This window comes from Oncorhynchus gorbuscha, linkage group LG21, assembly GCF_021184085.1.
Source record: "Oncorhynchus gorbuscha isolate QuinsamMale2020 ecotype Even-year linkage group LG21, OgorEven_v1.0, whole genome shotgun sequence".
NCBI classification, from domain to species: Eukaryota; Metazoa; Chordata; class Actinopteri; order Salmoniformes; family Salmonidae; genus Oncorhynchus; species Oncorhynchus gorbuscha.
In genome coordinates, this window is record NC_060193.1 from 39,735,096 (window position 1) to 39,759,440 (window position 24,345).

The following is a 24,345-nucleotide window of genomic DNA, read 5'->3' on the forward strand; positions in this document are numbered from 1 at the left end:
AATGTTGTAAAATACATGCATGTTTGAGGAATTTTAATTATGAGATTTCTGTTGTTTGAATTTGGCGCCATGCACTTTCACTGGCTGATGTCATTTCGATCCCATTAACGGGACCTCAGCCATAAGAAGTTAACACAATCACTTCAAACTGAAGCTGGCAAGACAAACTAGCTGCACTTCATTTCGTTTGACTTTCTTTCAAATTCACATCTTTGTATATATACAAAAACATTATGCTAGCCCATTCAATTTCGACTGGCTGAAAAACGGCTGTCTCGTTCCGACACGTTCATTACTAATGGGGCAGCTGTTGCACGTTGGAGACAGACAGCAAGGTTTATACAAATCCCCACTGCTGAAAATGAAATGTTAGTCTAAAAGAATGTGAGAATGTCTAGATGCTTTTTATATTGGAGATCAACTTTATAATTTGCCTGGATGGGCAGATGAGACAGTGGATTGCGCAGTCAGATTGAACAGAGTAAATAGGCATTTTAACATCATAGATTTAGCCGGTGTTAACTTGTGGAATAGACACCGGCTGGAATGTGGTTTTAACCAACCAGCATTTAGGATTAGACCACCCGTTGTATAATAGAGATATTATGGTGTCTGTGAAATGCAATGAATGATTAACAGACCAGACAAACTTATCCTTTTGTTTATTGAGCAATTCAGGGTACATACATGGTGAACAAGCTTGAGTATATATCGTAAGTAGTATTAACTGTGACTACACTACTGTAAATCCTAACTGACATCATACCTCACATTATGAAAAGAAACGTCTTGCAAGTTTGATGCTAGTGGCAATGTCACAAAAAGGTACAGCAATCAATGTCTGTAGTAGTTGGTCGTGTCATCGTCTCAGTATGTCCAGTCATGTCCGTTGTCATGTCCAGTCATGTCCGTGGTCATGTCCGTGGTCACCTCTGCAGAAACAAAAACATTCAGGGTACAGTGAGACATGTGGCTTTAAAGCCTTCCCTGGCATTGTCACTCAATTCAAACTGACTACTAGCCACCATCAATCTGATCTGAGGGAGTCAGGCCACGCGCCCAGTTAGAAAATACTACCCTTTGGAAGTGTGTAATTACGCTGTAATTAATCATTGTACCATTTTTGTCAATCAAACTTTCAGATAACATTTTATCGGTCGCATATTTAGCAGATGTTATTGCAGGTATAGCAAAATGCTTGCGTGTCATATTAGTTGATGGTGATATGAGACCAGTGTAAACAAACAGTTTTGCAAGGAATAAAGCGGTTTCTTCGACAAGCTATGCTACGCAGGCTACACAGAGAAGCAGCACAGCTCGTAGGGGAAAATGTTCGTAATTACACAATTTCATGTGTACTAGAGGTCAACCGATTAATTGGGACCGATTTCATGTTCATAACAATCGTAATCAGCATTTTTGGACTCCGATTACATTGTATGGCATTGCATTGCATTCCACGAGGAAACTGCGTGGCAGGCTGAAAACCTTATAAAAAAAACAATCTTCCCATAATCACTAGTTAACTACACATGGTTGATGATATTACTAGGTTAACTAGCTTGTCCTGCGTTGCATATAATAAATTCGGTGCCTGTTAATTTATCATTGAATCACAGCCTACTCCGCCAAACGGGGGTTAATTTAACAAAATAGCATTCGCGAAAAAAGCAATCGCTGCACGGATTTAAATGAAAAATGTTGAGTTGGTAGTAAAATAAAATATAACTAATACTTAAAAAAGGTCAATTGCAGCCATTTTTTCTCTCAATATTAAATAATTTCTGGGTAAAAATTAAGCACCTCAAATGTGATTATTTTTGACCATTTTGATTGAAAAACAAAAATATATATATCATAATATATCATAATTTTCACAGTATTAGTCAGAGTGGAATACACACACATGCATAATTAAGAAAATATAATTGAAAAGCTTTACAAAATTAATAATTTAAGGGTTAAGGTTAACAATGTTAATTTAGCATTAAAAAAATACATTAATCTTAACTTAGAAACGGACTTACCTCTTTTACCTAGGAATTGGCTAGTATGTCCGCGGGCGTTTGTGGGACTCCTCCCTTGGTTCCCTGGGCGGGTCAGCCAGCATCACCTTCATCCTCACTCCGTTCACCATTTTACCATGCAAAGCAGCCATAGCGTCGCCCGCGCTCTCTTTCTCTGCGTACTTCATGTAGCCTACGTTCCTCCCAGGCACGAGGTGCACCTCCACAAGGGAACCAAATCGACTGCAGAAAGAACCATCAGTAAGTACTTTATTAGGCCTGATTGCTTAGAAAACATTATGAAATAGTTTGTTAACCATTAGGTAACTAAATATTGTATGTCTTTAGGGACATTAGTCAGTGTCAGTGTGTGTGCGTGTGCATGTATGTTTAAACCATGTACAGTCGTGACCTCATCCCCAGGTTAATTTCGACCCTCCCCAGAGCATGGAAACAGTGTGTGATGCTCTGCGACTAAGGGAGCAAGGTTCCAAAGTCTAGGTGAGAGAGAGCCTCCTACAGTAAGCATTGACCGAGCCAGAACGGCCCATAGAGACAGGAGCCCAAGTCCTGTAGCGTGAAGCAGCTTGACGTACAATTACACGCCCTGGATGGCTGTCGCAGGGCCTTAACCCCAATCCATCTCCTTAAATGCTCAGCGCAAAGAGAGGCATATTTGTTGTTGAAGGCATGTTGTTTAAGTGTTCCCTTTATTTTATTGAGCAGTGTATATATATTAGTAGTATAATAGTGTGTATATACACTGCTCAAAAAAAATAAAAGGGAACACTTAAACACAATGTAACTCCAAGTCAATCACACTTCTGTGAAATCAAACTGTCCACTTAGGAAGCAACACTGATTGACAATAAATTTCACATGCCATTGTAAAAATGGAATAGACAACAGGTGGAAATTATAGGCAATTAGCAAGACACCCCCAATAAAGGAGTGGTTCTGCAGGTGGTGACCAGACCACTTCTCAGTTCCTATGCTTCCTGGCTGATGTGATGTTTTGGTCACTTTTGAATGCTGACGATGCTTTCACTCTAGTGGTAGCATGAGACGGAGTCTACAACCCACACAAGTGGCTCAGGTAGTGCAGCTCATCCAGGATGGTACATCAATGCGAGCTGTGGCAAGAATGTTTGCTGTGTCTGTCAGTGTAGTGTCCAGAGCATGGAGGCGCTACCAGGAGACAGGCCAGTACATCAGGAGATGTGGAGGAGGACAACAACCCAGCAACAGGACCGCTACCTCCGCCTTTGTGCAAGGAGGAGCACTGCCAGAGCCCTGCAAAACGACCTCCAGCAGGCCACAAATGTGCATGTGTCTGCTCAAACGGTCAGAAACAGACTCCATGAGGGTGGTATGAGGGCCCGACGTCCACACCGTGCAGGACGTTTGGCATTTGCCAGAGAACACCAAGATTGGCAAATTCTTCACAGATGAAAGCAGGTTCACACTGAGCACATGTGACATACGTGACAGAGTCTGGAGACGCCGTGGAGAACTTCTGTTGCCTGCAACATCCCCCAGCATGACCGGTTTGGCGGTGGGTCAGTCATGGTGTGGGGTGGCATTTCTTTGGGGAGCCGCACAGTCAACCATGTGCTCGCCAGAAGTAGCCTGACTGACATTAGGTACCGAGATGAGATCCTCAAACCCCCTGTGAGACCATATGCTGGTGCGGTTGGACCTGGGTTCCTCCTAATGCAAGACAATGCTAGACCTCATGTGGCTGGAGTGTGTCAGCAGTTCCTGCAAGAGGAATGCATTGATGCTATGGACTGGCCCACCCGTTCCCCAGACCTGAATCCAATTGAGCACATCTGGGACATCATGTCTCGCTCCATCCACCAACGCCACGTTGCACCACAGACTGTCCAGGAGTTGGTGGATGCTTTAGTCCAGGTCTGGGAGGAGATCCCTCAGGAGACCATCCGCCACCTCATCAAGAGCATGCCCAGGCATTGTAGGGAGGTCATACAGGCACGTGGAGGCCACAGACATTACGGAGCCTCATTTTGACTTGTTTTAAGGACATGACATCAAAGTTGGATCAGCCTGTAGTGTGGTTTTCCACTTTAATTTTGAGTGTGTCTCCAACCCAGACCTCCATGGGTTGATAAATTTGATTTCCATTGATCATTGTGTGATTTTGTTGTCAGCACATTCAACTATGTAAAGAAAAAAGTATTTAATAATAATATTTCATTCATTCAGATCTAGGATGTGTTATTTTAGTGCTCCCTTAATTTTTTTGAGCAGTGTATATACACCCCTTCACAATTACTGGATTCGTCTATGTCAGGCACACCGGTTGCTGACAGGTGTATAAAATCAAGCACACAGCCAGGCAATCTCCATAGACAAATATTAGCAGTAAAATGGCCTTACTGAAGAGTTCATCGGATGCCAACTTTCCAACAAGTCAGTTTGTCAAATTTCTGCCGATGGAGCTGCCCGGTCAACTTTAAGTGCTGTTATTGTGAAGTGGAAACATCTAGGAGCAACAGCTCAGCGCTAGTCCACACAAGCTCACAGAACTGGACCGCCAAGTGGTGTAGAGCGTAAAAATAATCTGTCCTCAGATTAACGTCAGCACAAGAACGGTTCATTGGGCGTTTCATGAAATGGGTTTCCATGGTCGAGCAAGCCTAAGATCATCATGCGCAATGCCAAGCGTCAGCTGGAATGGTGTAAAGCTCGCCTCCGTTGGACTTCAGAGCAGTGCCTCTATCAGTGCTCAGACTGTCCGCAATAGGCTGAGAGAGGCTGGACTGAGGGCTTGTAGGCCTGTTGTAAGGCAGGTCCTCACCAGACATCACCGGCAACAACGTCACCTATGGGCACAAACCCCCCGTTGCTGGACCAGACAGGACTGGCAAAAAGTGCTCTTCACTGAAGAGTCTTGGTTTTGTATCATTTATAAGACCTTCAATAAATGTGTTGTTATCAGTGCAAGGACTCTTTGGGATTGTGAATTGAAGGACTCAGTTTAGCTATTTTAAGTTCTTCCATACCAGAAGACATCTTCCAGGACATCCATGGGAAGAGGTGCAGGGCTGAAGACCACAAAGAGACGCTCCTTAACCCGGCTATCTGGGGGTGCCAGGTTCTTCAGGGAGGGAAGTGATACATCTGTCTGGACGCGGGGCATCGGAGAGGCTGTGCGGTAACCCTGAGACACGTCGCATCAAGAGATTAACAGAGTAACCATGCGCACACCAACATCCCAAAAGCAAATAATTGAAAATCTATGATCTAGAAAATGTACAACCTGTCTACTAAATGTTTTAATTGTGGTTGTGAGCTCCTCTGAGGATCTATGCCAATCTTGATACTAGAATAACTGCAAAGTGCAAGTACATTCAAACACTGTTTCCATTATGTAACAAACACCGTTGCTTACTGTGCTCATCTTCATCAGTTGCTGGCTGGTGGTAGGACCATTCCACACCATTGACATCATCTGAGCAGCAACCAGCTGCATTGCCATCTTCCCGACAGGACTAACAAACGACATGACAATTGTCTTACAATGGTGACCCACTAGAGTTGTTTTTAAAAATATATATTTCAGCATTTGTAGAATGTACTCGAAAGGACGGGTAGGGACACTGACAACCACATAAAGTAGACATCCAATTTGATGCATTCATGCTATCGATAAAAAAAACTTTTATGCTTGCGAGTACTGCTACTTCTAGGGAAACTGGTTGTGAGAGAAATTAAGCTGCGTGTATCCAATTGTAGTTAATACTATTAACAATCATTTATAACACGCTTTCATTGAAAAACAATGCAGTGAGTGCAATAAAATAAATTAAAACGAGACAAACTAGCCAGGGCCACTGACAAAGAACACAGTTGACACTTCAACGGACAAGGAACACAGCTTTAACTAAGAAGGCTTTCCTAAAGAGACGGGTTAAGGCCAGTTTTAACACTAGAACTGCCATAGGTCAACGGCCACAGATGTTTGATTTTGTACATTAAAAATAACTCCAAGATCCTGCACCTTCGGCGACATTTCCCAAATATTTATATTTTACATTGCTCAGTTGTCAGAATTTTAAAAAACAAACAAGTATTTCGATATGGAAGCATTTTGCTGACTAAACTCAATTGGAAATGTAAATGGGTATGCATGTGATAAAATTCTAATTGAAATGCAAAAGATATTGCATTATAATATTTATGATTGAGTATGCATAATGTCTGACCATTTGAAAAGGAAATAGCAATTTGTTGTTTGATATTCCATTTCCATGGTACTATCCACTGACATTTAAAAATATAATGTAAATGATTAAATGAAAGTTTTTCAAATGTTAGCCATTTCATTTCCTTGTGACAAAAAAATATTATCAATTGGCAATTGACAATGCTTTTCCATCCATACTATGTGGTTCAAGACTGTCAAAATTCAACTTCAACTATTTCATTGTCAAACACAGTGGGCAGGTTTTTGGTAATGTGTGGCAGAAAAGGTTGCCTGTGTTGCTGGCAACATTTACTTTCGGGCATGCTAGCTGTATCGATATGGTGTTAAGGTCGTACCGGCAACAACAGCCAATGGAAGACCCCACAGAAGAAGAACAGACAGTGTTTGCGAGGACTTTGACCGAGGGGACTATAAAGCTCAAGGGGCACGGGGAGACACTAGTAGCTCGCTAATATGGCCAAATCGGCGATTATACACAGTGTACAAAACATTAGGAACACCTTCCTAATATTGAGTTGCATTCCACAAGGATGCTGGTCTATTTTGATGCCAATGCATCCAAGGGAAATTACCAAGTATCCGGGTAGGCTGCAACCTGTTCAGAATGAGTCTGACGTCATCAGATACTGACCTCCAGGCATTGACTTGGAAAGTAAGACTTGATGTCGACCTCAAGACATGTGTTAAGGGGACCTGTAGTAGTTTTACTACACATCAATGTCTTACACCATTGTAGTGGTGATAGCTATAAAATAGACTCCATCATACCTATGTTATCCACGGAGGAGCTAACCTCACAATGGAGGGTTCTATTTATTAGTGGCATGTGAGTTAACCATCAGAAGAGTGTTCTGGAGATTCCCTTACATGTGTTGCAATCTGAGTTGCTACCATCTCCTCTGTCGCTGTTATCAATAGCAATTTGTTTTGGGAGATCTCTAACCCTTTTACTGATTGGGTCTGGACTGACTGTGCTGGCATTGGTAGTTGTACTCAAGAGGACCAGTTATTCTACCAATTTATTCTGAAATGTTATCCTACCGGAACACGATTAGAACATTTTACTAGTTGCAATGTAGTTGCACCTACACATGGCAAAGAATGGTTATTTTTGCCATTTGCTGGAGGTGGAAAGTCCACTGGACTTCATTCACAACCAACGTGGTACACCTCAGTGATATCTTAGATGTGTTCTAAGGTTATCCCCATAGAGAGGCTTGTCCGCTCCTCTCTGTTCAGATTCAAGGCTAGTAACATACACAGGTTGAACAAGCGATACATCCCGGAAGTTTTAGCATAACTATCAATGTGAGAGATGAGGTAGTCTGAGTGAATTGTCGCATCGTTCCCTCTTTAACCAATGTTTAGTCGGCTTCAAAGCCCTTTAGAGAGCTCTCTAACATTGTTCTAGGATGAGCGATATTGTCGAGCCCAAATCAATTAGCGCATTACAGGTTAAGCAGTCCTTCAGGACTGTTTCCAGGTATGGCTGTTTTGAGTTGTATTTAATGGACATATTCTTAACGACGTGATGTTCCGTTTCTATTCATGGTGAAAGCAAATTTCACGGATTTTGAGTGGGCTTGGCTTTTGACCTCTTTCTTTGCAACCTTTGTATCAGTCTATAGACAAAGCCTGTGGGCTTGTTTCTTGATCGAGCGAGCCCTGGATAGGGTCTCGAGTGAGAGCGGGAGAAATACGATTTTTAACGTCCTTGCGACGGGTGTTAATTCCTGTGGACTTGTTGCCCAGCAATTCCCAGTCTAGCCACCGTGTCTGATCTTTTTCCCTTTTCCAAAATGTGACTCGCTTTACGTTCTTCACATAGTAGAACTTCCAGGGAACATTGGTCACGTTTTGGTCGTATCAAACCTTTTGTTACCTGTGTGCTATGACACTGTGTGGATTGGGTGCAGGAACGTAGCGATCAGGTCGATTGTAGCGGCAGTCGTTTTGATAGACATACTTTATTTATTATTTCGACCGCAGTGGGTATTGGTATCACGGCAGAAACAGTTGTTGTGCAGCAGCTCTCAACGCTCCAATATCTGATAATGCACCCTCTAACTGGAGTGAGTGCTCATGGTCAAACTCCAAAACCAAGATGTCAGAGCTCTTAGCATTGCGTTTTGATGCCTCAAAAGCTGTGCTTGCAAGCTCTTTGAGTTGTGAGATTGGCAAGCCAACGTGGGCTGCACCGCCCAAGTAGGTAATGAAGGTGGGATACATGTTCGACAGAAACATTTGTTTGAATGGTAACAGCTCTTCCATTCCTGTTTCAGTGAGTAGACCAAAGTAAGCTGAATGAAGCCTATGATGGTAAGCTTGTGGGTGTTCATTCCGAGCTTGTTTGACAGTGTTAGCCAGGGAGCTATCGTGTTTGCAAGTCCAATGAATTCTAATTTCAAAGCGGTGGCAAGTTTAGTGTAGTCGTTTTGCACGTGTTGCTGTTCTAGACGAATTAACCTCGTCACGTGTCTATTTGATGTTCACTTCAACAGGTAAAGCCTATCAGAAACCGCAGCGTTCAGGTAGCCATCCTCTATGTCAGCTAGGAAAGTCTCAATGTTGTTTGGCTGACCTGGAACTGGGTCAAAGGTGGGAAAGTTGATGAGTTTGTCATGGCATTCCATGCCAAGCGGGTGGAGAGGGTTCGCTTCATCCTGTGGGGAAATTGGGGCCGAAAGGCCAAGAGGAGATGCCAAGCTTTGGCGTTGACGAAGAAGCACCATACTACTCTTTACCTGAACGGCCAAGAGGAGAAGATCTAGGGACACACGAGAGAGGCAAAGTCTGAAACCTATCATCTTCACTCCATTGAGTATGGGCTCCGGTTGCTTGGTTGGGTAGTCACACTGTAGCGCATGACCATTCTGAAATTCCACCAGTTGGTACCTAAGGGTGGTATCCTGCTGCATAGTAGAGTACACTTGATTGCTTAGAGTACCGATTTCAGACACCCGAGTGTCGCACTTGCTTCGTGCGGCCTCATACTTATGCATCATTGTATGCAGATGGAGGTCTTGAGTATGTACCAAGAGCCGTGATGAGATTTCCTCCGCTTGTTTAGAAAACAATATTCCCATCTTCATCACCTGAGTTCTCTCATCATTCATTTGATCAGCAACTTCAATGAGTTCTGCTGATTTGGCATCCAACTAAGTCACCATGTTCATATACGGATAGTCTTTGGTTTGCAGCATTTGCTTTGAGTAACGTTCATCAAAACTGCCTGCATGTTATCAAATTGCACGCTCCTGTTTGTAGAGAACGACAGATTTATCTAGTTTAGCGTGGCCTTCGACATATTTAGTTTGGGCTAAATCGAAGTTGTTCCTGTAGAAAACGATTTTGTTTTAAAGTTTGTGCTCGTTCATCTTCAAGTATTTGTAATTACTTTTAAAATTGTTCAGTTTTCAAAGAACAGGTCCTCGGCTAGCAGAATGTTTTCATTTCCTGATTTTGTCGATAGTTGCTCGGTTCTCTCCACCTGTCCCTTCATATCAGCCATATTTTGCACATGCTTCTGCTAAGCACTGGGGTACTAGACCGATGCCAATCTTTGATGGCGATACATAAAGGCTAAAGTGGAGAGAACCTTTACAATGCCTGCGTCCGATTGATTATGGAGAGTTTTTTCCCGCAATTTCTGCTGTCTTTCCGCTAATAGCATAGTTAGGGTTTGTATCGCTGCTGAGGTCAGTGATCAATCGGTGAGGGTTCACTAATTAGCGGGAGACTGGGAACCACCCCTCTGATAGCTTGCACATACTTGAAACATTATTTTAACATGGTTTTTTTTGTATTTTCTTTGAGGTGGTGGAAGCTGCAAAGACTATGTTAATCTATTTAAAGACGTTAATGAACCATCAATACTAGATGTTGAAAGTGAATTAATTTGCAAAAGCAAATTTAATTGACTAATCAATGTTAAGTAATCATACCTGTATAGGCTATTTGGGAATTAACTGTAATTAACCTGAAAGCAATGCTGCCACTAGGTTAATGCGGAACGTTTAAATAGTCTCTTTGGAAGAAATCCGTTTGGACCGTATCCAAATAATCTGACAATTTTAGCTTCTTAGTTAAATTGAACAAGACAACGATATCCAAATCAGTAAATATTGGCTGTATATAATAAGTGTGACCCCGTGTTACAAATGTGAGACAACGCTGGGTGTCACAGAAAAAGAAAAAAAAGTTTTAAAAGATGGCCGTTTCTTCACCCGAGGGGTCACTGGTCGCAGAAAGCTGAATGCAAAAGGAAGTCCTGAGGAGGTGGAACATCCGTTTTCTAAGGCATACGATGTTGCTGTGTGAATAAAGTGGAAAAACAAAATGCCTGCTCTCCCTTTGTTAGCATTAGCATCACATGCAAGCTAATCCTACTTTGTTCACTTTCAAGCACAACCAACATAGGATCCTTTACACTACGGGCAGGGGGTTTACTAGTGACGTCTCACATTCAACCCAGTCGGCATTCTTCTTTGCTAGCACTATATTACCGGAACGCGCGGTAACATAAAGAGAGACGCATGTGGACTATCCACGCTGTCTAAGCGTGATTGACAGATAAATAATACTCCGGCCCGATCAACAAATAGAAATTTGAGGATCGATCTATCATTGCTGGATCTATGGCCATGCTCTAGAAATTAATGCTGACCGAATCACTCGCTCCAAAGAGATGAGAAACAGAAATAGCACGTTTGGCTCCATTTCTCAAATTTCTATAATTGTTTTCTAGTGCTAGAAATTTTATCTCCCACCCTACACTGACTATGTCAGAGAAACAACATGGAGGCAACGTCCAGATGTATCTTGTTCAAATGGCAACACACACACACACAACAATTCCTGTGTACAACTCCTATGGTGTATCATTTAATCTCCTTTTCAAATTTAATTTAAACTGAATGCCTCATTCTCTCTTAGATTCCTCGCACAGGGCATCAATTATGTTGCGTCTCGGCTATCATTAATGTGATGACGATTGTTTTATCAAATTGATTAACTATTACGATGATTAAATTACTCATTTAAAAGTTGGCCGATTTTTATTTGTAATAATGACAATTACAACAATACTGAATTTCACAGTAGGAGAGGGAAAAGCAATACCTATCCAAACTCTTGTGCGAGCAAAACTCATGTGACCATTTGACGCGATGCTATCGTTCTGGCTCATTTTTCAAAATAAAAGCCTAAAACTATGTCTGAAGACTTGACACCTTGAGGAAGCGATAGGAAAGGGAATCTGGTTCATATCCCTTTAAATGGAGCAAAGGGAGGCCATGGAACATGGGGTTTTCAAAATAGAAGCCACATCCTGCTTTGATTTTCCTCAGGGTTTCGCCTGCAATATCAGTTCTGTTATACTCACAGACAATATTGACAGTTTTGGAAACTTTATAGAGTTTTCTATCCAATACTAATAATAATATGCATATATTAGCAACTGAGACTGAGGAGCTGGCCGTTTACAATGGGCACATTTTCATCCAAGCTACTCAATACTGCCCCTGCAGCCATAAAAAGTTAACCCACCGCTCCTGGGCCGTCATTGAAAATAAGAATGTTAACTGACTTGCCAAGTTAAATAAAGATTAAATAAATGGTGTAAAAAAAAATGAAAAGCTAAAACGGTGTCCAAAAATACCGATTTCCGATTGTAATGAAAACTTGAAATCGGCCCTAATTAAATCGGCCATTCCGATGAGTCGGTCGACCTCTAGTTATAATAGTTACATCAGACGTACCAATGGTCGTTCGAAGGAGAAATGTCCTTCTCACGTCTTCGGTTGAGTTTCTGAGACTATTTTACATATACAGCTGCAGACTGAATGTGGTCTTAAGTTTTGTAGATTTCTTAACCATTTCAACGTGTACTGGGGGGGGGGGGGGGGGGGGTCAATGAAATATTTGGACAATGAAATATTGTTTCATTCCCCAATCTATTGATGTTGGAGTTTTGGTGGGAGGACTCCCTTTGTTCCACAGAGGTTCTCTCCCTCAATATTACATGACAAAGAAGAGTTTCTATGAGGTCATAAAACGGCCAACTTCACCCCTCCCCCCTATGGGAAAGAGGGTGCTGTAGAGCGGACTCACTGTAACCTGATTCTTCGGATCCTCACAGAAGTCATGACAACTTGTAAAAGTCTAACACATACATGTATTTTCCATAAAGTATTTTTCTGAACAATTAACCATGACGTCTTGTTGACAATATGACCAGGTCGCTCATCCCTCACCACTTTCACCTATTCACGTCATGGGCCATAGCTCGGTGCACCCCAGTCCAGCTTAATTAAACTCCCTCAACATCATGGTTGTGCGAAAAGTGGAATAAAATTGAATAATTCTATTCATGTTGTAGTAACCTGAAAAAACACTCCCCACTGAATTCTTGTTTGTGACATTTTGTTTATTGCAAGTCAAGCTTTCGTTTGCACGCCATTAAATATTGTCAGTACTAAATTATGATACCCGCATTGGACAGTAACAGAGATTCTGTAAGGCGGCAGATGACCTATGATATGGACTGAAACCAGTCTGATTTTTTTTGTGTTCCTGTTGTCTGATTTGAAGGCTACCAAAGTTATTCTGGGAAGAAAAGCCTTTTCTATTTGAGCTATTTTGCCCCAGACCTGAGTGTGCTTTTCAACTAATCTTTTTTTTTCAACTAATCTATTCTAACCCGAGCAGCTCCTCCAGCAGACGCTGCTCCCTCCTATCTTCCAGATGCTGCTGCCCACCATCAGACAAGTAAAGATGCTCTACCATGAGCAAGGGAACCAAAATGGCTGAACGATGCATTCATAATATCACATTTACATAAGTATTCAGACCATTTACTCAGTACTTTGTTGAAGCACTTTTGGCAGCGATTACAGCCACGAGTCTTTCTGGGGTATGACGCTACAAGTTTGGCACACCTGTATTTGGGGAGTTTCTCCCATTCTTCTCTGCAGATCCTCTCAAGCTCTGTCAGGTTGGATGGGGAAAGTCGCTGCACAGCTATTTTCAGGTCTCTCCGGAGCAGGTTTTCATCAAGGATCTCTGTACTTTATTCAGGATTGAGAGAACGGAGCGGCTTTTGTGGAGTGATGGGTAACGCTGCTTCGAGTGTGGCTGTTGTCGATGTGTTCCGGGTTCGAGCCCAGTTAGGGGTGGAGAGGGACGGAAGCAATACTGTTACACTGGCAATACTATAGTGCCTATAAGAACATCCAATAGTCCAAGGTATATGAAATAAGTGGTAGAGAGAAATAGTCCTATAAATACTATATTAACTACAACCTGTTACCTTGGAATATTGAAGTCTCATGTTAAAAGGAACCGCCAACTTCCATATGTTCTCATGTTCTGAGCAAGGAACTTAAACGTTAGCTTTTTTACATGGCACATATTGCACTTTTACTTCTCCAACACTGTTTTTGCATTATTTAAACCAAATTGAACATGTTTCATTATTTAGAGGATACATTTATTTTTATTGATGTATTAGATTAAGTTAAAGTGTTCATTCAGTATTGTTGGAATTGTCATTATTACAACAACAAAAAAATTAAAATGGGCCGATTTAAATCGGTATTGGCTTTTTTTGGGGGTCCGCCAATAATCGGTATCGGCGTTAAAATCATAATTGGTCGACTTCTAATACATATATCATTTTATGTAATATCTTGTGTTCTTGTCTAACTGTTCTGTACTTTGTCATGTATTTGTATGTGGACCCCAGGAAGAGTAGCTGCTGCATGTGCAGTAGATAATGGGGATCCTAATAAACTAAATTGACTTACACCATCTTTCGACAACATTGGCGACAACTAAACACAACTAACTATGGCCTAGTAACTGACGTCGAAAGTTTCCCGTCTCAGGTAAATCATGTCATAAATTGGGTGAGTGGATGGCTGAAGTAGGTCTTTAGCAATGAATATGTACAAGATCAAATAAACCTAAAGATCATGCTTTAATGCGTATTACTTTCAAATAAATCTATTATCATTATTGATAGACAAAAATCAAGACATTTGACACATTTTAAGTGTACCATCAAATGATAAGTCTGTACCTGGTCCTGTCTTCTCCATCCTCTATGTGGGCCACGATGAGGCGGTTTCCAGGGGGATACTCAAAGCCATTCAGCTTCTCCTTGGCGTAGAGGGCAGAGCCCAGATTGTTGTAGCGAATCACAGCATGTCCTGGGGGGCGTTAAAACGTTTTAAATGCATCATGAGCAACAACAAACATTAATGTGAACAATTTAAATACAAAATTAGGAGTGTTAATCTTTGTGGGTAACACTACATAAGAATGTCAAAAATATGTATATTAACAGAAATAATGAGTAGGCTTATTCCAGAATGTCTTATAAGCATTATGAACATAGACATTACTATAAAGACATCTATAAACTAAAGGGTTACTCTTGATAAATCAATGTGTGACTCAAATTTTATTTAACCACATCTTCCCCTATTAAATACATAATTATCAATGTATAATACCTTTGTTGAGCCCACAATGATCCCGCTGCATCTCACAGTAATCCATCCCCGGTATGAGGTCAAAGAGGCCATAAATCTGCTCCTGGGTAACACTAGCTCTCGAGGATACCATTAGGCACCTGGTGATGAGGTCACTGGATCGGTAGTCAGTTACGGCATAACTGCCAGGGTCAGCTGTCAGGTAGGGAACACAGACAGATGTCAGACCACAGCTAGATTAAAGCAAATGCAAATGAAAGCAAAGGTGACATTCTGAATCAGAATGAAGTACTTCACATACACACTCCAAAGGAATAGGGGTTCATTCCCAGGTCACTTGACATGTGCTCTGCTCTGCCACTGCTGTGATAGTCATTATCTGCAGTTAAGTTCTTGCTTCGGGGCTCAGCAAGAACAGCCCTGTAGGCTGATTGCACAGACATGGGTTAAATTGATACAAATGAAATTCTACAGTGAAATCATTGAAAGGGAAAGTGTTTTAACTTGAGTTTATCTGTTCTGAGGCTTCAATGAAAGGGCTGATGCCTGCTTACCTCTATCACAGTTCTCAATGGCAATGGCTGCTTGTGATGGCTTATGATACCTCACATATCCCAAGCCTTTGCTCTCCCCTGTGGTTTTATTCTTTATGATCACACAGTATTCTATGTCCCCATACTCCTACAAGCAAAAACAAAAAGAAGAATTATCTATATTGGTCTGCTATCTTAAGGGCTGCAGGTGTTTAGAGCATTGAGCAAGTAACGGAAAGGTTGCTGGTTCAAATCCCGAGCCGACAAGGTGTGTCGATGTGCCCTTGAGCAAGCGTCTGCTAAATTACTAAAATGTACGGGTGGTCACTTAGGCCAGAAATATTTCACCAAGTGATAAAATGCAATGCAATGGACCTCGTACCTTGAATGTGTCTTTCAGATCTTCTTCTGTGAATGTTTTGGGAATCTTTATAAATATTCTGGTGAGCTCTTCATCCTCCACATCTCTGTGTCTACCAGAGGACCTTGACTGGGCAATGAAGACCTGAAACAGTAGTCATATTCAGTCAAAATGCATAACTTGTATACAGTGCATTTGGGAAGTATTCAGACCATGACTTTTTCCACAATTTCTTACGTTACAGCCGTACTCTAAAATTGATTAAATTGTGGGGGGTTTTCCTCAATCTACACACAACACCCCATAATGACAAAGCAAAAACAGTTTGACATTTTTGCAATATTAGAAAAAAATATTCAGACCCTTTACTCAATATTTTGTTGAAGCACCTTCGGCAGAGATTACAGCCTTAAGGTCTTCTTGGGTATGGCGCTACAAGCTTTGCACACCGGTATTAGTGGAGTTTCTCACATTCTTCTCTGCAGATCTTCTCAAGCTCTGTCAGGTTGGATGGGGAGTGTTGCTGCAAAGCTATTTTCAGGACTCTCCAGAGATGGTCAATTGGGTTCAAGCCCGAGACTTGTCCCAAAGCCACATCTGCGTTGTGTTGGCTGTGTGATTATGGTCGTTGTCCTGTTGGAAGGTGAACGTTCGCCCCAGCCTGAGGTCCCGAGCGCTATAGAGAAGGTTTTCAAAGATCTCTGAACTTAGCGCCACTTGCCTCAATCCTGACTAATCTCCCAGTCCCTGCCGCTGAAAAACATCCCCACAGCATGATGCTGCCACCACCACGAACCACCGTAGGGATGGTGCCAGTTTTCCTCCAGATGTGATGCTTAGCATTCAGGCCAAAGAATTTAATCTTTGTTTCATCAGACCATAGAATCTTGTTTCTCATGGTCAGAGTCCTTTAGGTGCCTTTTGGAAAACTCCAAGCAGGCTGTTGTGCCTTTTACTGAGGAATGGCTTCCGTCTGGCCACTCTACCATAAAGGCCCAATTAGATTGGTGGAGTGCTGCAGGGATGGTTGTCCTTCTGGAAGGTTCTCCTATCAGCAGCTCTGTCAGAGTGACCATCGGGTTCTTGGTAACCTCCCTTCGACCCCGATTGATCAGTTTTGCCAGCTCTAGGATGAGTCTTGGTAGTTCCAAACTGTGTTTTTGGGGACCTTCAATACTGCAGATTTCTTTGTATCTTTCCCCAGATCTGTTCGACATAATCCTGTCTTGGTGCTCTACAGACAATTCCTTCGACCTCGTGGCTTGGTTTTTGCTCTGACATGAACTGTCAACTGTGGGACCTTATATAGACAGGTGTGTGCCTTTCCAAAATCAACAGGTGGACCACGATCAAGTTGCAGAAACATCTCAAGGATGATAAAGGGATACACCGGAGCTCAATTTCAAGTCTCATAGCAAAAGGGTCTGAATAATTATGTAAATAATGTATTTTTAAAAAATTTTTTATGAACCATTACACATTTAAATAAATCCTATTAGCTTCCAGTGTGGTGAGAACGGCTTTATTGCAATGCTACGTCACACTGGCCAAATGTCTACCTGCTCGAATGGCTAAGATATAGATAAAAACATGAAGTGACCCAGGTAATGGATAGAACGACATTCAGAGATGTACAAAAATAAATATTACATTCAAAATGGGTGAATCTTTACTTTAAAAAGGTATAGCTCACCCGGCCCCAAGCGGTCTGTCTAAACTACTGGCACACAGCTCAGACACCCATGCATACCCCACAAAACATGCCACAAGAGATTTCCTCACAGTCCCAAGTCCAGAACAGACTATGGGAGACATATAGTACTACATAGAGCCATGACACCATGGAACTATATTCCACCAAGGACTGACACAAGCAGTAAAATTAGATTAAAAAAAAAAAACACCTCATGGAACAACGGAGACTGAAGCAACAAACATTGGCACAGACACATACATACACATGGATTTAGTAATGTAGATATGTGGTAGTGGTGGAGTAGGGGACTGAGGGCACACTGTTGTGAAAGCTGTGAATGTATTGTAATGTTTTTATATTGTATAAACTGCCTTAAATTTGCTGGACCCCAGGAAGAGTAGTTGCTGCTTTGGCAGCAGCTAATGGGTATCCATAATAAATACATTGGTTTCCTTACCCTGTAAGTAGTCCAATGACAAGGTACGACAGGAACCAATGTTTGTTTATCTGGCAACTGATTTAAATGCAAACTTTTTTAGCATTTGCGGCACAAACCTAATGCATGTCAATGGTAACTATATTATCATTTGAAACAGTGGCCAAGCATGGGTTGCTGTCATACCTTGTCTATAGACTGCTTACAGGGTAATGAAAATGTAATTTTTTTATTTGGGTGAACTAACCCTTAAAACAGTGAGGGGGGTCTAATATATATATATATTATATACTGCTAAAAAAAATAAAGGGAACACTTAAACAACAAAATGTAACTCCAAGTCAATCACACTTCTGTGACAAACTGTCCACTTAGGAAGCAACACTGATTGAAAGGACATTTCACATGCTGTAGTGCAAATGGAATAGACAACAGGTGGAAATTATAGGCAATTAGCACCCCCAATAAAGGAGTCGTTCTGCAGGCGGGGACCACAGACCACTTCTCAGTTCCTATGCTTCCTGGCTGATGTTTTGGTCACTTTTGAATGCTGGCGGTGCCTTCACTCTAGTGGTAGCATGAGACGGAGTCTACAACCCACACAAGTGGCTCAGGTAGTGCAGCTCATCCAGGATGGCACATCAATGCGAGCTGTGGCAAGAAGGTTTGCTGTGTCTGTCAGCGGGGTGTCCAGAGCATGGAGGCGCGACCAGGAGACAGGCCAGTACATCAGGAGACGTGGAGGAGGCCGAATGAGAGCAACAACCCAGCAGCAGGACCGCTACCTCCGCCTTTGTGCAAGGAGGAGCACTGCCAGAGCCCTGCAAAATGACCTCCAGCAGGCCACAAATGTGCATGTGTCTGCTCAAACGGTCAGGAAACAGACTCCATGAGGGTGGTATGAGGGCCCGACGTCCACAGGTGGGGGTTGTGCTTACAGCCCAACACCGTGCAGGACGTTTGGCATTTGCCAGAGAACACCAAGATTGGCAAATTCATCACTGGCGCCCTGTGCTCTTAACAGATGAAAGCAGGTTCACACTGAGCATGTGACAGACGTGAGAGTCTGGAGACGCCGTGGAGAACATTCTGCTGCCTGCAACATCCTCCAGCATGACCGGTTTGGCGGTGGGTGAGTCATGGTGTGGGGTGGCATTTCTTTGGGCAGCCGCACAGCCCTCCATGTGCTCGCCAGAGGTAGCCTGACTGCCATTAGGTACCGAGATGAGATCCTCAGACCCCTTGCGAGACCATATACTGGTGCGGTTGGCCCTGGGTTCCTCCTAATGCAAGACAATGCTAGACCTCATGTGGCTAGAGTGTGTCAGCAGTTCCTGCAAGAAGAAGGCATTGATGCTATGGACTGACCCGAGCGTTCCCCAGACCTGAATCCAATTCAGCACATCTGGGACATCATGTCTCGCTCCATCCACCAATGCCACGTTGCACCACAGACTGTCCAGGAGTTGGCGGACGCTTTTGTCCAGGTCTGGGATCTCTGGGAGGAGATCCCTCAGGAGACCATCCGCCACCTCATCAGGAGCATGCCCAGGCGTTGTAGGGAGGTCATACAGGCACGTGGAGGCCACACACACTACTGAGCCTCATTTTGACTTGTTTTATGGACATTACATCAAAGTTGGATCAGCCTGTAGTGTTGTTTTCCACTTTAATTTTGAGTGCAACTCCAAATCCAGACCTCCATGGGTTGGTAAATTTGATTTCCATTTATAATTTGTGTGATTGTTGTCAGCACATTCAACTATGTAAAGAAATAAGTATTTAAGAATAATATTTCATTCATTCAGATCTAGGATGTGTTATTTTAGTGTTCCCTTTATTTTTTTGAGCAGTGTATAGATACACATTTATACATACAGATTTGTTTAATCTACTAATAGCAGGAACAGCACAATCTAGTGGTCAGAAGACATTTGCTTATTTGAGCTGTTCTTGCAATAATATGGGCATGGTCTTTTACCAAATAAAGCTATATTCCGTATTCCACCCCTAACTTGTCACAACACAGCTGATTGACTTAAATGTATTAGGTAGGAAAGACATTCCACAAATTAACTTAAGGCACTGTTAATTTAAATGTATTCCAGCTGACTACCTCGTGAAGCTGGTTGAGAGAATGCCAAGACTGTGCAAAGCTGTGAAGGCAAAAGGTGTTAAACTTTGAAGAATTTCAAATATAAAATATTTTGATTTGTGTCAATGTTTTTGGGTTACTACATATGCCATGTGTTATATCAGTTGTCTTCACTCCTATTTTACAAAATGTAGATGTAGTAAAAAAAAATGTAAAAAATAATAATAATAATACCCTAGAATGAGTAGGTGTGTCCAAACACACACTATTATACTATTACACACACACTACTATTGTACAATCTGTGTTGTGTCATTTTCCTGAGCTATTGTTTGTTTGAATTCAAGACCAGATTGATCTTAATTTGTCAGTGTCAGATTAGCCACTTATTTCGGTCATTTGTGGTATTAAAAAAAGATTCAGTTAATGTCCATTTAAGTATTCTGGAATTGCATCCGGCCCTGGTTATTGAAAATATGTCAGGGCGGTTTTGATGGAACAATGGATTCTCGAGACATACATTTGTTTGCGAACTATTAGATGCAACCAGCAAATAGCGGAGCGAGTTCTGCATGATGCACCTTCGAGGAAAGATTTGAACGGAGAAAGCTGATCCGAGAACAGCGCTCCCTTTCTTTCCATACTATTTTCACCTTAGACGAAGTACTGTGGCGACCATTTTCTCTGCTTGATGTTTCGGGCAGTTGCAGGAAACGTGCATCGTTAAAATATGGGTAAAACATTCAATCGCTATCGGTGAACAGGGCCCAGCATGTAATATTTTTTTTTATACGTAAGGAAATAAATAGTTTATGTTAGAAACTTGGATGAGGTCATATTAAGTTTAGATGTATGTGCATGCAAACCTTAATGGGCTTCGTTCCGTCTAACAGGCATTTTCCATGCATGTCCTCCATTGCGGTGCATGCTTCCGAAGACTTCGCGAATTTAACATAGGAGATCCCCTTCGATTCTTTCGTCTGTTTGTCCTTAACCACCCATACACCTTGGACCTCTCCAAATGCAGAAAATTTCTCTCGAATAACATCATCTGAAACCGATCGACTTGTTACGAGAAACAAGCGACTGTTAGGAGGATTGTCAAGATTTTCAACTGATTGCTTGGATGAGTAGTCCTCCATTTTGGTTATCAAGAAATTACGTTGTGTGCGTCACATAGTACATGTTTGATGCGGCGTTCAAGTCAACTCGGAAACATTGTGCTCTGAGTTTCCATTTGAAAGTACCAGAATCAACCAATAAGAATCTACGTAAATACGTTCGTTATAACTCGGTACGTTCTGATAGCACACGAAGACAGCGTTTCTCCGCGTTTTCCACTTGGAACCAGAACAAATCAATTGGAATCTATGCGAAAATGTAGGCACATTTTAACTTGCAGTTTCAGCTTAGTCTTGAAAGCAGTTAACTTTTGTTGCCTTTCATTATGAGAATATACATTTTCAGACTTTCACTGATCACAAAAATTAATGCAGTCAAAGGTCATTAAGCTTTGACTGTAAATGTCTGCAGTTCCTCTTCACTGCCTTCATCCTGCATTGTGGGAGGCTCTATTGTCAACCAATCATTTGTGAGTTTGTGTTACCCTTTCTATGAGCTTATAATATAAACTACAACACAAAGGTATGGTTTTCTTCATGTCAGCACATGTAACAGCAGTTTACAGCCATTTCTTTGTTTCTTATTCTTCCTCTCCCCAATTCACTTAAACTATATTTCTGTATTTCCCATGGGCTTCACCAGAGTACCCCCTAGTGGCTGGAATACAACTGTATTAAGCCTTACAACACCCCCTGCAAAAATGAAATGTCCCAAACATTTCACTGGCCTCAAAACAAAGAGGATGTAAGTACTGGTCATGAGAACAACTGAGAAAATTGGCCTAACAGCCATATAACTATCTAGACATGTCCAGTCTACCTTTATGGGTAAAGACGCAACCCCTACCAAACATTATCACACTGTGATTAGTAAAGGTAAACAAGAAAATATATACACACATCTCTAGTTGGTGTCCTGATAAGAGCTGGGCAGCCCTAAAGTGTCATAGGTTTGAATGTCCCTGGGCCTCCTCTGCCAGGAGTCCAGCTGTCAGGTGTCCACTTCATACATTTACATTACATTTAAGTCATTTAGCAGACGCTCTTATCCAGAGCGACTTACAAATTGGTGCATTCACCTTATGACATCCAGTGGAACAGTCACTTTACAATAGTGCATCTAAATCTTAAGGAGGGGGGAGAGGGATTACTTATCCTATCCTAGGTATTCCTTAAAGAGGTGCGGTTTCAGGTGTCTCCGGAAGGTGGTGATTGACTCCGCTGTCCTGGCGTCGTGAGGGAGTTTGTTCCACCATTGGGGGGCCAGGGCAGCGAACAGTTTTGACTGGGCTGAGCGGGAGCTGTACTTCCTCAGTGGTAGGGAGGCGAGCAGGCCAGAGGTGGATGAACGCAGTGCCCTTGCCCTCATGAGATGATTGAGTCTGAGCCTTAGGCTCAGGCTGAGGCTGAGCCTTAGGCTGTTTCCATATTTACCCCCGTTCTCTCCTTCCTCTCTCTGAAGACTGGTTGGCACTCCTTCACAGTGAAGTTTATCAGTCTGACCCCGTTCCTCCCCATTATCTGATACTAGCTGTGTGCTACTCTGTCTGCTCTCTTCATCCCTATGTGACCTATTGATGAAAACTGGATAAGAATCCTCATCTGAGCGCTCAGACTCAGCGCGCTCCCCATTTTTCTGCTTCCCCTTGTGGAGAAGGGGTGGTTCCCTTCTCCACAGACCTCTCTACTGGGTGTTTCAACAGGTTCCTCAATGGTAGGGAATTACATGACATGAGCATATTGTGATGCAGAACCCGGGCCCTGCCTCTACCCCTCGCGGGTTTGACCTCATAGACAGGGCTACCATCACCTTTCCTGGTTACCACCACATGTATTTGGGTCCTCTCAGTGTGATCTTAGCTTTCCCAGCCAACCACGTTCTGACATGTTCCTCACCAGTGCACGATCCCCTGAGACCAGACCTAATTTTCTTCTGATCGTAGTAGGCTTTTCACTTTGCTGTTGATTACTCCATTTTTCTAATGGCGATGTCATAGGCTTCCGCCATCTGTTGCGACCACTTCTTAGCATAATCCTGGTATGATTTCTCCTGTTCCTTTATCTGTAACCCAAAGATGAGTTCAACAGGTAGCAGTGAAGCCCTTCCTGTCACGGTTCATGAATCCACTCTCTCTCTCTCTCCCTCTCTCTCTCGTGTTTGTGTGGGAGTGGTTCCCAATCTCGGCCTGATTGTCTGCGCCAGCTGGAACCACTTATCTTCCCTTTATATGTTCTGTAACCAGTGTTTCTTGTTGTCAGATCGTTGTTACTTCCCTGAGGTTGTGTTGTTACTTCTCTGAGGTTGTGTCGTTACTTCTCTGAGGTTGTGTCGTGTGTCAGTGCTCATCTCTCGCCGCCCTTGTGTGGATTATCTGATGTGCTCCTTCCTTCCCATCCGGACACACTCCCCTGGATTTCTCAGCACGCTATCACTGGAGGATGCGCCCTAGTCCCTGGGTCGGATTCCGTCTGAGTACAGTCTGTCTGTCCTGTTGCTGCTGTAAATTGTATTCATTAAACCATCGTTGCTTGCATCTTGCATCCGCCTCTGTATTGTTACACTTCCAAATAGCAGGAAATATGGTGAGAACCCAGTAGCATCACTGGTGGTACAGTTATATGCATGAATGACGTTATTCAGATAATCACCCCAGTTGGCCTTTTTCTCTTTATCTAGTGTGGGCAACATTGATAACAGTGTACGGTTAAATCTCTCTACCGGATTCCCCTGTGGATGATATGGAGAGGTTCTGGAATTGGCTATTTCCCTTACAGTCCTGCAAGACTCTAAATAACTAATTTTCAAACTCTCTTCTCTGATCATCATGAATCTTTGACAAGGCCAAACTTTGTGAGAAAAAAAAATCGTATTTTTTTTACTGCAGTTCTGACTTATTTCTAGTGGGGTAGGCTTGTGCAAATTTTGTAGGTATCTAAACTAACTAAAATATACTCGTAGCCCCCCCTCTGCTTTTCTCCAAATGCACAGTCAATTGCAATAATCTCGAAAGGAGCTGTAGCTCGTACGTTGCATCGGGGCCCTAGTTATTACACTGGGTTTCTTTTGTTTGATACACTTACACACTTTAGTAATAAAGTGTTCAATGTCATGTTGCATGCGTGGCCAATAAAAGCCTTCGAGTGCAAAGTTCAACACTCTTTCTGTTCCTATATGGGCCATTTCAGTGTGTGTGTAAGTACTTGTAAATCAGTGTACTATACAGACTTGGTACCACAACTTGTGTCCTTTTTGCTCTTTTCCTTTGTAATAATCCATCTGGTGAGACATTGAGCCTGTTCCACTCTTGCAGTAACTGTTTCACTTTGTATAACTCGTTGACATTCTGTTGGTTTAGGCATCGTCCTTTGAC

The 24,345-nt window shown here is 42.4% G+C and overlaps 1 protein-coding gene across 2 annotated transcripts; it reads right to left on the minus strand.

Annotated features, from left to right (window-relative positions):
* Positions 1-645: 645 nt before the first annotated feature.
* LOC124007910 (RNA-binding protein 45-like) lies at positions 646-21,029 on the minus strand. Of its 2 annotated transcripts, none has more exons than XM_046318775.1 (10): positions 20,720-21,029; positions 15,648-15,770; positions 15,287-15,413; positions 15,034-15,159; positions 14,754-14,927; positions 14,318-14,447; positions 5,422-5,521; positions 5,033-5,190; positions 2,037-2,249; positions 646-932 (listed from the first exon to the last, which is right to left on the minus strand). In XM_046318775.1, the coding sequence occupies exons 1-9, from the start codon at positions 20,993-20,995 to the stop codon at positions 2,048-2,050; spliced, it is 1,416 nt and encodes a 471-aa protein (XP_046174731.1). In that variant the 5' UTR covers positions 20,996-21,029; the 3' UTR covers positions 646-932; positions 2,037-2,047. The 2 variants fall into 2 exon arrangements, with proteins under 2 accessions (XP_046174731.1, XP_046174730.1); XM_046318774.1 differs by having other exon boundaries at positions 2,028-2,249.
* Positions 21,030-24,345: the final 3,316 nt, after the last annotated feature.